Source organism: Monodon monoceros, unplaced genomic scaffold, assembly GCF_005190385.1.
Source record: "Monodon monoceros isolate NGI ecotype Baffin Bay Population unplaced genomic scaffold, NGI_Narwhal_1 Super_Scaffold_4, whole genome shotgun sequence".
NCBI lineage: Eukaryota > Metazoa > Chordata > Mammalia > Artiodactyla > Monodontidae > Monodon > Monodon monoceros.
Window position 1 is genome coordinate 43,730,401 of NW_021703781.1, and position 12,669 is coordinate 43,743,069.

At 36.0% G+C, this 12,669-nt stretch overlaps 1 protein-coding gene across 8 annotated transcripts in view; it reads left to right on the plus strand.

Moving 5' to 3' along the window:
* Positions 1-12,669, plus strand: part of A1CF (APOBEC1 complementation factor) — a 77,865-nt gene that overhangs the window by 25,660 nt on the left and 39,536 nt on the right. For 2 of the 8 annotated variants that reach the window (XM_029245414.1, XM_029245413.1), the window contains exons 1-2: positions 10,161-10,266; positions 10,929-10,936. The exons of the other annotated variants lie outside the window; for them this stretch is intronic. In XM_029245414.1, coding sequence (XP_029101247.1) covers positions 10,200-10,266; positions 10,929-10,936 — 75 coding nt within the window. In that variant the 5' untranslated portion in view covers positions 10,161-10,199. Of the gene's footprint in view, positions 1-10,160; positions 10,267-10,928; positions 10,937-12,669 lie in introns of those variants that run through there. 8 annotated transcript variants of the gene reach the window in all.

Below are 12,669 nucleotides of genomic sequence, written 5' to 3' on the forward strand. Positions count from 1 at the left end.
CGAGAACCCAGCTGGTACTTCAAGAACCAGAAGAAAACAAACTATCCAGGAACTTGCCTTAGTTTCTAGAGAGATTTTTTGACTGCAGATGTAAAACAACTTCTAGATGAAGGATCCAAGAACTGACCATCTGGTCAACCTAGCTATTCCAGGATGTTTTCTCATAATACCTATCCAATCTGTTTAGGATATATAATAATTTCTCTCCATGTTCAGCATTTTTGAAAAAGAAAGAAGAAAAACTATCCTAAAACTATCTATTCATTATCACTGGTTGTTATGAATTGTCTGTACATTATTATTGTCTTTATGATAACCTCTGTTAGAGAGCTTATGATATATTGAAAAACAAACTAGTTTTAGACATATAAGTTAATTATCTTACTTGAAGAAATAATGTTGCTTTTTTTTAATGTTGTTCTTTTTACAGTAAGACAAAGTATTTTACTGCTCAGCTATTATATTTTATCACATACTTTCCCAACTTAACCAAATCTTTGTGCTATTATGAATACGAAAGTCATAAGTGGGTAATAATAACATATACAATAGTGTCCTTTATTACATGTTCCTTTGTCAGATCAGTTGAAAACTAAATGTAGTACATTTTGCAATAATCTTATAAGTCATGGCACACTTTGTTAGAGATAATATAATGCTCAAAGTTATTTCTAATTTTTCATCCTAATGAAGAGTATTTATTTAGACTTTTTTAAGATTTCAGAGAGTATTATTTCACAGAAGGCTTCTAAAAGTTTCATTTAAGTCAAGGGAGATACTAATGTATTATTAGTTTTTAATACTTAATAAAAGTCTATTTTAGGATCATTACTAAACTTTTAAATGTCTTCATCTCCAAATTTAATGTGCTTCAAAATTAATGCCTGATTGAAAATTTTTATGCAGTCTTTTCCCACATAAAGGGGTATTTCATAATCCATAGAGAAAAGTCTATAGAGTTTACAGCCTACAAAACAGATACACTTAGAATAATCATTTTTTACATTTGCTCAGGTACAGTTAGTTGAAAAAATGTTTTTATCTTTTGTAATCAGCAGTTTCATAAATGTTATAAAATCAAAAATGTTTTATATCAGTTTATCTTTTTAACTGCTTTGTATCTGAAACACTCATGCAAAGACAGTGGTAATGGAAAGCACTTAAACCCTTTTGAAAACCAATTTGTCAATATTCATACATAAGTGTATTCCCCTTCTGGAAACAAACCTTTAATGATCTGAAATATAATGATGAAAACATATATAAGCCTTTCTAGTGTGACGCTGTTTCTAATATCTCAATATCATAAACCTAATGTATAAAAGGAAATTATTAACTATGAATATATAAGTATACTCAACAAACAGAACTTTATGAGAAATAATCCTAAAACAATATAAACTGTCCATTTAATTTTATTCTGGGCACTGGTTCTTTCATTCCCCCCAGATGAAATTCAGGGAAAGTCTCATGACTTTTCTGGTAACTTTCAGCTAATAAAAGATCCTCCACTAAATAATGAATATGTCTAGTCCAGTAGAATAAAAACTTAACTTTATTCAAAGTGAAAGCCATTTCCCTTTTCCAAGCATGTCAGGGTGGAGGGCAATTTCTATTTTTTCTCCTTTATGCTTTCAGAAGTATAGTTTCCGACATCAGTTTCCTAACTAGAATTCCTGACTCAGCTGGAGCAGAAGAAAGGGGTGAAAGCAAAGGAGAGGGGACAGGGAAGTTTCTACTTGACTGATTTTGGCATTGGGCTCTGGGCCCAGCAGGTGTGTAAACCTCCTGGGATACTTTGTAGGGTCATCAAAGACCTCCTTAATTCCATTGCCAGGGGTCTCTCAACTGGCTACACTCTGCTCTAGCTAGAGGCTCCTTCCCTGGGCCTCAGTCTCCTTTGGCAGAGCTCTTTTCGACACCCCAAGCATACCTCTTGGAGAAGATGGAAAATGACCCCTGACTCCTACATTTGGCCAAACTCTAGTTCCCTGGAAACACACATTCTGACCAAGTAAAACCTGCAAGTGCACGTGACACAAAGCAACGAGCTCTCCTTCTCACCACCATCAAAGCAGGAGGCCAGCCCGTTGTTTGCCATTAGATACTTTAGGACTGAGTTAGACCCACCAGCTTCATGTGTTCCCAACAGCAGGGAATACATAGCAAGTTCTGAGTGGTTTCCTACTCCTCTCCCCTGCTTTAGGTTAGCTGAGAAGCACCTCAAAATTCCTCCCACTTAGGGGGAACTAGGATTCACAACACACCAGCAGTGGGCTCCAAACATCTTTGAGTCGACTCCAAAAATTCCTTTCAAACTCTTCAATATTTTTTTCTAAATTCAGGGATGAGGAGGGGTAGGGGATGTTCAGTTAAAAACGTCAAACAGGGCTTCCCTGGTGGCGCAGTGGTGGAGAGTCCGCCTGCCGATGCAGGGGACGCGGGCTCGTGCCCCGGTCCGGGAAGATCCCACTTGCCGCGGAGCGGCTGGGCCCGTGAGCCATGGCCACTGAGCCTGCACGTCCGGAGCCTGTGCTCCGCAAGGGGAAAAGCCACAACAGTGAGAGGCCCGCGTACCGGGGCGGGGGGGGGGGGCGAAGAAAAAAAAAGAATGTCAAACCGTCAAACCGTCAGTTTCTCCCTACCTCCTTGTCCTGCTTGTGGTCCAGTGACAGTTTCGTATCCAAACCAGAGGCCAAAATAATCCCATTCCATCTTAAAATCCTGTTACAAATGAAACGTAAACAGTCATTAAGTGATCATTTAGAAAATTCTGCAGAACAGAAAATTTTAACATATTAGAACAATGTAAAAAGCTTGCAAATAACAATACATTTTTAAGAGACTCAAACAGCAATGGAGATCTTTTCATAAACCTAATAATTTACGAACATTTGCATTAAAAAGGAAAAAAATAATAAGGCTATTTTACTTTTATCATTTTAAATGTTTTCAAATATAATACCCCTAAAAATATACGGCCAAACTGCCTATTACTTTGATCTTATATATTCAATTACATTCAGAAAACATTAATAGAGGTTTTAGATCACAAGTTAATAACAATTACAAAATAGTAAACATTTACTGGACATTTATATTCTAACTGCTTTGTGTCTATTAACTCATTTAATACTAATAACGACACTATGAGGTAGTTACTATGATCATCTCCAGTTTCCAGACAAGGAAAACAAGGCTCAAGGAGTTAGGTAGCTTGCCCAAGATTTATAGGCCATCTTAATTCCACTGCAATTGGCCAAAATTTCTGGCAAGATTTACAAAACTAAGAGCTGTTATAATGTTACCTTTAAGATTGCAGTTTGAGAGATTAGCATGGCAGAGCGTGTTAAAAATATTTTGTTGAGCTTAAACTTTGTAACACGATTCACTTTAAGTAATTATTTGTTAGCAGAATGACTACTGGAACAGAAATTTTCTAATAATGTAGAAACCTAAAATTCTGAAACCTAGCTATCTAGATCTAAAGCCTCTAATCAAGATGTAAATATATATGTGACTTGGGTCAACCACTTTGATTGATTTGGAAAATACCTTCTGATTTTGGTTGCAAAGTGTAGAAAATCACCCAAGACTTCAAATCAGAGACCTGCTATTCAACCCAGTACCTACCACACGCAAGTATGATCTGTATTTTAATTTTTTTAAAATTGACGTATAGGTGATTTACAAGGTTGTGTTAGTTTCAGATATACAGCAAAGTGATTCAGTGATATATGTATTATTTTTCATATTCTTTTCCATTGTAGATTATTACAATATATTGAGTATAGTTCCCTGTGCTATATAGTAGGTCCTTGTTGTTTACTTATTTTATATATAGTAGTGTGTATATGTTAATCCCAAACTCAAGTCCCTTAACTTGTAATACAAAATATTATAACACAATTAACTTGTAATACAAAATATTACTGGTCAGCCTTAATTTCCCAGAAGGTTGGCTAGGACCTACCCCACTCTTAGTCAAGATTTTGTGATTCTAGCATCTGCTCAATCTAGTTACTGGTCAGCAAACTTGTCTAATTGGAAGAGGAAACCAGCATGTATTGAGACATAGCTTCAAACTCTGCAATTTAGGGAAAAGCCTTTAGCCTTCTCAATACTTCAGTCTTCCTTCTCTGGATTAGAGAAAACATTAGTATCGTCATCAAAAAAAAAAAGAACATCGGGTTTACTTTTTAAAAAATCTCTGTACACAAATGAAGGTAAATATATTAATACAATTCAGGGAGCATACCTATAAAATGATATTTTTAAATGTTATGGTATTTGCTAAATTAGGGATTGAAGGATTTGCTTCTGCTCTTCTTTGCAGTCTCTGATATTGAATGCTGAATACTTGCAAAACAAGAATTCGAAAAAGAGAGGGTGACTAATTTGTGCTCTCTTATCACTAGCAGGACAAATACAGTGGTCAAAAATAGAATTTTGCAGGTTACTTAACAACATGAGCCAGTCTTTTATATACAAACTGATGCAATAAAACGTGCTTGTGAGGGCTTGAAAATATGCTTTGTGATATCTTTTTAATAACAATTGGATATCTTTAGAATTCACGGCTAAAATTTTTATCAAAGTTCTTTAAAGAATAAAAGAACATTAATGCAATACTCTGCATATATAGGTTCAATAAATATTATTGATAAAAATTGTGTAATATTGACAAGTTAAACTTTCAACTTAGTTGCATTATGCCACACAAAAAGATTTTGGATGTGTGCCACTATGTTAGCTTGTAAACAGACTTTTTCTCCAGGCAATGAAATACGTGTGGGGCTTTTTATCCCTCACTTTTTCACTCTTAACTGTACTTCCCAGATTTTCTAAAACTACTATACATGTCTTTGAGAGTCAAAGGAAAAAAAAAATCACATTATGATGAACCTTTCCTGCAGAACGCATCACTAGCGTGGGTCATCAACTCTGTGACATGCGATGCTTCTTTCAGCTGGAATTTTCTCCTTAAATCTAGAAAAATACATTTTCATAGATGAACATTTTCAGAAAACTTTCCACCCAATGTGGAGTCAGTTTACATCAGTTTTAATTCTACTACAAGGAAAGCTAAATATATAGCTAATAAAGATCACCCTCAAGTAGTCTGAATATTTTTTTAAAGAAGACTCAGGATACTTATATACTATTTTTAAGTGATTTAAAATATGATGGTGTGTATTAACACTGTCCAATTACCCTACTGATAATCTATTATCTTTCTTTCTTTTTTTTTTTTTTTTTTTTTTTTTGCGGTACGCGGGCCTCTCCCGTTGCGGAGCACAGGCTCCAGACACGCAGGCTCAGCAGCCATGGCTCATGGGCCCAGCCGCTGCGCGGCATGTGAGATCTTCCCGGACCGGGGCACGAACCCGTGTCCCCTGCATCGGCAGGCGGACTCTCAACCACTGCGCCACCAGGGAAGCCCTGATAATCTACTTTCTAAAAATTATTACAACAAATATTTACGTGGTATGTCAGTCCCATTTCTTGCTTAATCCAGTGGTTGTCCTTAAAGTTTTTTTGTTCTTGTTTGTCTGTTTTGTTTCCTTAGTCCCTATTATTGAACACAATGTGTTAGTGTTGGTCCTTGGCATTATAGAAGTATAAGGTGTAGCAGCTGACCTAAAATGCATAGCAAGTAGTTGAAATAAAAATGAATTTACCCAGAATTTAAAAGGACACCGTAAGACTGCATTAAGTGAGCAATACAGCTGTGGGTGTTACCTTTCTGTTTAGAGCCTTAAAACTGACCATAGTCTTTGACCTAAGGAATGAGGACAAATATTTAGACATAAGGATGCTCATCATAGTGGAATTTGTTTAAAAATATTGGACATATCCTAAGTGTCCAACAAAATATTACTGGTCATATAAAATATGTCACCCTTATATTTCCAAATTATATAGTCATGTAAAACTGTGATTTCAAAGACATGCAGAAATGTCCAACTTTTAATGTTAAAAATTAGAATGCAAAACTGTATATATCAGTTTACAGATCATATTTTAAGAAATTATTCACACACACAAATATTGGGAGATAATGAAATGTAATCTCTGATGAGAGTAGTTTTTTCTTCCTTGTGTTCTTTATGTTTCAAACTTTCTATAATGAATATGGATTATTTTTATGTCAAGGAAAAAAATCTCATGAAGTAGAAAAAATTTATAAGAAGCATTCGGTTAGGAATAGAAGAGTTGGGAATATTTCATGAGGAAAATTTCATTATTGAAGCTGGATGATAGGTGCTTGGGTTCATTAGGCTATTATTTCTAATTCTTTATATGTTTACTACATGTATATTTAATACTGGTATAATCCAACCCTTTCCATTTTACACTGGAAGACAAGCCCCAGAGTTATACAGTTCAGTAGAGACATAAGCCAGAGGTCAGCAAACTGACCCACGACTCAAATGTGGCCACAGCCTGTTTTTGTAGTGATTGAAGGCTATGAGTGATTCTCACAATTTCAAACGGTCGGGGCTTTGGGCTTCCCTGGTGGCGCAGTGGTTGAGAGTCCGCCTGCCGATGCAGGGGACACGGGTTCGTGCCCCGATCCGCGAAGATCCCACTTGCCGCGGAGCGGCTGCACCCGTGGGCCATGGCCGCTAAGCCCGCGAGTCTGGAGCCTGTGCTCCGCAACGGGAGAGGCCACAACAGTGAGAGGCCCGCGTACCGCAAAAAAAAAAAAAAAAAAAAAAAGGTCGGGTTTTTTTTTAATCCTAAAATATCAACTATCTGGCGTTTTATAGAGAAAGTTTGCTGACTCCCAACTCTTATCCTTAATCTAGTACTCTGCTATAAGTTAATTCACAGGTTTCTTTAAAAAAATGAAGTACAGTTAATTTACCATGTTGTGTTAATTTCTGGTGTACAGCAAAGTGATTCAGTTATACATATATATACACACACATATATTCTTTTTTTATATTCTTTTCCATTATGGTTATGGTTTATCACAGGATATTGAATATAGTTCCCTGTGCTATACAGTACGACCTTGCTGTTTATCCATTCTATATATAATAGTTTGCATCTGCTAATCCCAAACTCCCAATCCATCCCCCACCCACTCCCTCTCCCCCTTGGAAACCACAAGTCTGTTCTCTATGCCTAATTCACAGTTTTTAAAGAAAACTTCCTATAACATAGATGAGCATTTAAGATTCCTTAAAGGAAGTAGGAGCATCCCTCCTTGTCCTACCCACCAAATGAAGTCTAAACCCTCATTCATTCACTTATTGATTCATTTATTGATTCCACAAAGAGAGACATGGTGCCTGCCTTCATGAAAATTACTCATGGGAAAACAGAAAATAAACAAGAAATAAAATAATGACATATCATGTTGAGTGCTATGAATGTCATAAATCAGGTTAAATGACAATGGCAGGAGGCCTTCTTCAGACAAGATGACTTTGAAGCTGAGACTTAGAAGATGAGAGCAAACAAACATTGCAAGGAGCCAAGGACAAAACAGCATCCTTGGCAGAGGGGACCACTTGGGTGATACTGATTCACCAAAATATTTGTAAAATGCACAACATTTTTCAGCGGTGAAGACATTAGTGTGTCTTAATTTCAAAGATCCAGTAAGATTATAGCAGATAAATGAGAAATCAGTGGGCTTCATCCTTCTCTTCCTTTTTTTAATCAGTCATCAATCTGTTCCTGGGAACAATTTCCTCAAACTAGAATAAAATACAGACTTTAATTCCCATTTCTCAAACTTTGCTTTCTAGGTGTGTTCCCTTATTTGGAATTTCACTGCAACTGCATATTTTAATTCTAATTTATTCAGTTCCTCAATAGATATGTATCAGCCATAAGGTACAAAGGATGGCACTAGATCTGATTAGGAGACCATCCCTCTGCTAAGTGTGCCTCAAACTAAGTTAACTCCCCTATCTCTCTGGTTTGGTATAATGTACTTCAGTAAATTTCCTTGGGTATTTTTCAAATTACAATTTTTCCTACAAATAATGCAATAAAAAATAAGTAACTTAGGATCCCAGAGTTTACAAATGGCTTCGACTAGACTAGCTCAGTGAGAAGCAGATGGAGGAACACTGTGGCATTGACATTCTTTTGCAACCACCGCACAAAAATCCTAGGGACAGAAAAAGGAATTTGACTTCATGGTAAAATATAGTTCCTGGGTCCTACTTTTTCTTCTATTGCCTGTTCTCACCAACTGCTCCTGTCCCCACTATCCAAGGACTTATCGTTCATGCACTTGGTGAATGACCTAATTCCTTAAATAGGTGGCACTAAGCATGAGAACAGGGTGGGGCCAGTAGATCATCACAGGTACGTGTTTCCCTAAGCTTATCACTCCAGCCACCCACAGGCTAACTTAATTATCAAGCTCCTTAGAAGCCGTGCTTCTACTAGCCAGCAATGCCATAGGCTGGTGTGGAAGACTCCAAATGAAGCAGCAGCTCTGTGAATCCTTTTGTGGAGAGTGTGTGTACCTGACATGTGATGGGAACTTCAGCATCCCACGAAATAGAAAGGCATTCCAGGAGCTATTTTCAAACAGCAATGAATTTCTCCTCCAATAGCCTAATAGAAAGTTGGTTATATATGAGGTCTTCAATATAAGGTTCAAAATCTTTGCAAAATATGGATTATAGTGTCTTCCCTTAAACTAGAAGCACATAAGGGTTTCCATTTTATCAGCTTAAAAACTGGTGTAAATTTCATGACTCAAATACCCAGAAGCATCGATGGCTGTTTTGAACTTTAGACTTTGTTTGCAGACAACTTCAGGATTTTTTAAATTGTTACCTGTTAATACCAATCAGCAATCAGAAATAAGTGGCTCTTCATCTTCAGAAACTAAAATGTTATTATGACATGCAAAGAGAGCTCTCTAACATAGGCTAAGGAGAAAAAATGAGATCACAGAAACATACAATCATGAATTTGGGTAGGACTTCAGTAGCTGTGATCCTTTTTTTAACATTGTTTCAGAGATGCAGGGTAGAGAGCCGAACTGATGTTAAACCATACCTGACAGAGGATTCAATAACCTTGAATTTCATCATGAGAGAATGATTCCACTTTCAATTCTATTTTAAGCTTTCTGATGAGGGAAGTCATTGAAGGTATGTCTTAAACACCTCTCCAGCCCCTGCTAATCTTTTTTGTTGTTGTTATTTTGTAACATCTTTACTGGAGTATAATTGCTTTACAATGGTGTGTTAGTTTCTGCTGTATAACAAAGTGAATCAGTTATATGTATACATATATCCCCATATCCCCTCCCTCTGCTAATCTTTTTAAACAGCAGAACTAGGGCTCAGAACTTTTAGTAGACAACGATGTCCAGCTAGAACTTGATCATGGTTTCCTTCTTTTGCAGTTTCTTTTATAGTGACCTTCCATTTGTGGGAAATGATACTCCACTTATGAGAACGATATTTTCTTTTTTGTGTAAGTTTAAGAAAGTGAATCAATGCAAAGAAAGTCATTAAGTAATTAATGGACCAGGTGTCAAGGGGATATGCAATGGAGACACATTGGTTTTAAAAATCCCTACATTTCCTTTAAGGGTCCTATTGACTAACTCAGAAAACATCGTATGAACATTTTTCCACATTTTAATATGGTGAAAGTCAGCCTCCCTTTCACAACCATCCTAATACCCTCCCAAGACCTCTGCAATCACCTAGTTAACCCTATTCCCTTTTAAATGAAGAATTTCAAGTCAGGAGAAATTTAGTGTCTTGCCGAGACCCTCAGCTTGTAAAAATTCATGGGGGTGTGATAAGGAGATTAATTACTGTACAAAATTTCTCACATGCTAAAAGACAAGTGCATTTGATGGAATTCTCCTTGGCATATGTTGAACTAGGAAAGGATAGAAGAGCAATTAATCCAAACCAAATGTTCATTATCTGCATAAGGCCAAATGTCCTTATTTGCATGGGGATATCTTTATGTCATTTAATCAGATCTCTGACTACTATTAGTCAACTCAGAAAGGCAAATTGTATCTATAATAAAAAGTTGCATGGGCCTATTGAATAAATTACACATTGCAAAAAGATAAACGCCCCAAATGGATAAAGGAATCACCAAAGATTTCACCTAGTTATTTTGTAGATGGAATTTATAGGTTCCTGGAGATTGCAGCAGTAAGACAAGGCAACTGCCGAGAGCCAGAAGTGAGCATGAACACAGCAAATCCTGGTCTCAAGATAATATATGCTGTGCAGTCCATCATTAGTGAAACTCATGGCAAATGTGAACAGAGGGTCTTAGAAGTTAATTGGCATTTTACTTGTTCTCTTATGTAGAAACACACATACACACTCCAAAAAAATAAATTTTCTGATTTCTAATTTTGTGTAAGGATATTCTTGAATTTAATATACCCATGAATTGGCCAAAAACGTATAATAAGCTTTACAAAATGCAAGTTATTTTTAAAAGCCTGTCTGCTCTTAAATACTTCAACAACTGAGATACTGAATTCCTCAAGGGTGGTTGTCACACATAATCCATAAAGGGAAAATATTAGAAGATGATATTATTAAAGGCATCATCTGATAACAAGTTAGTTCTGCCTCCATAAGACAACTAGCAACTTGAAATGAAATTAGGACTATTCTCCTAGGCAACAGGCTTTCAACAGTCAGTCTTCCAAAGTGATACAGGAACATGATTCATAATGTACTGATAGTTGTTTTTATGAACAAACCACACTTTTAAAAAAAAATCAAATGTGGAAGCTTTTTGAAGACTGAAACAAAGATAAACTTTAAAAATCCAAAATCTATTTGCATCTTTGTGATTTTTGCCATAAACACATACAGCCAAAAATAATATTTATTTAGAATTCATTAAATAACTTCAATAGAAATACTGAGTTTAGTGTTAAAAGTAGACTTTTATGTAAGTGGAAAAGGTTTTATGTGATAAATATATTTTCCTGATGTACAATAAAATAAATGCATAACTATTAAAATAAAGCATTGGTCTATAAACCACCTAATATTACCTCACATAAAATATTTTGAGAAACTCTGGGCTGTATGATGATAAAGTTAAATTTATATTCATGTGTTATGCTCCTGCCCTAACTTTGCCTCTTTGTTACTAACTATAGTACCACATTTCTACAAATTCAAACATCCCATTTATTCAGTCTTTACACCACAATTATCATTGCTCTTTCTATTTTAAAGAAAATATCTGGCATTCGTATATGAATGCAAAGATTTTAAAAAACAGCTAATAATGGTAATGCCAACTTCCACAGTATATAAGTTAAATAAATTCTGCCTTTGAAAAATTCTTAGCCTAAAATAGATTTTACCAATATGAAGTCACTGGTCTTAAGATGTGCAGGTAAACAAACAATACACAAAACAGATCATTGTCTTTCATACAGAATTAACAAAATAAACATTCCCTATAGCACCGTCTGTTGTCCTCAACAACAATAACAGCATTAGCAGACCAAAGTTAAAATCACATCTAAGAGGATTCTTTTGGTACATCTTATTTAAGGCCCCTTAGATTTGCCTTGAACCCTATCACATATTGAGATATACAGTTGGTACACAGGTGAAAGGTAATAAAACTAATGCCTTGTAAAGACCTTTACTCAATCTTTCAAATCAACAACCAGGGGAATATGGTATTAATTTATGAACTGCAATAGACACAGTCCAGAAAGCTGTTCTCAATGCATTGGTATCAGCTGTGAGAAGAGACCACAGGAGTTTAGCCATGGAACCATTGTTCTTGGTATGGCGGTGGCGACTGGCATGCTTGTGAACGTTAGAAATGTCACCAAGCATGGGGAGATTGTCCAGCACCTGAGCGATCAGGAGCAGAAATAGGTACAAACATAGTCAATTGGAAAATGGGTAGGAGAACAGCTGAAAGCAGTTGAATAAGGAAACATACACAATTTCTTCCTTCTTGGCAAGAAAAAACAAAGGACCAAAGGGAACCACAAAGATGATTACAGATTTGGAATATAAAATTTCCAAAGAACCATTAAAGGAATTGAAATTATTACTCAGAAAAATAGACTGAATGAGGGTTCATTAATTAATATTCTTCTAGTTTATGAATCGGTTCATTTATGGGAGACGACCAACCATCTGGTGTCCATGTTTGATGAAGTTGAACAAGAAAGTAGGTGTGACACACAACATACAAAATTGTGAGGCTGGTAAGCCTGAGAAGTCATCACGACTTTTGAACAGTATATTTGCCAAGTTCACCAGATTGAGAATCAGAGGACATTTAGTCTAGTGTTTTCTGCAGTAAATTTAACCAGTGTAACTTTAAGGAAGTCACATAACATCTCTGGACTCAGTTTCCTTATCTGTAAAATGAGCATATTGGGTTAATATAAAAAAACAGAGAAAAATGTTTTAACTACAAGCATGGACTCAGGATTCAGATTTTGTCTTTGCCACTTACTGCTTTTATGTCTTTGGATTTCTCACCTACAAAATGAAAGTAATAGTAGTATCAGCCTCATAGGTTTGTTGAGAAGATTAAATGAATTAATACCTGGGAACCACTTGGCACATTGCTTGACTCAGAGTTAGCGCTGTTTTAGCTGTTGATTTTTGCTGCTGTTACTATCATGTGCAAGTATTAGAGGTAAATTCTGGCTGA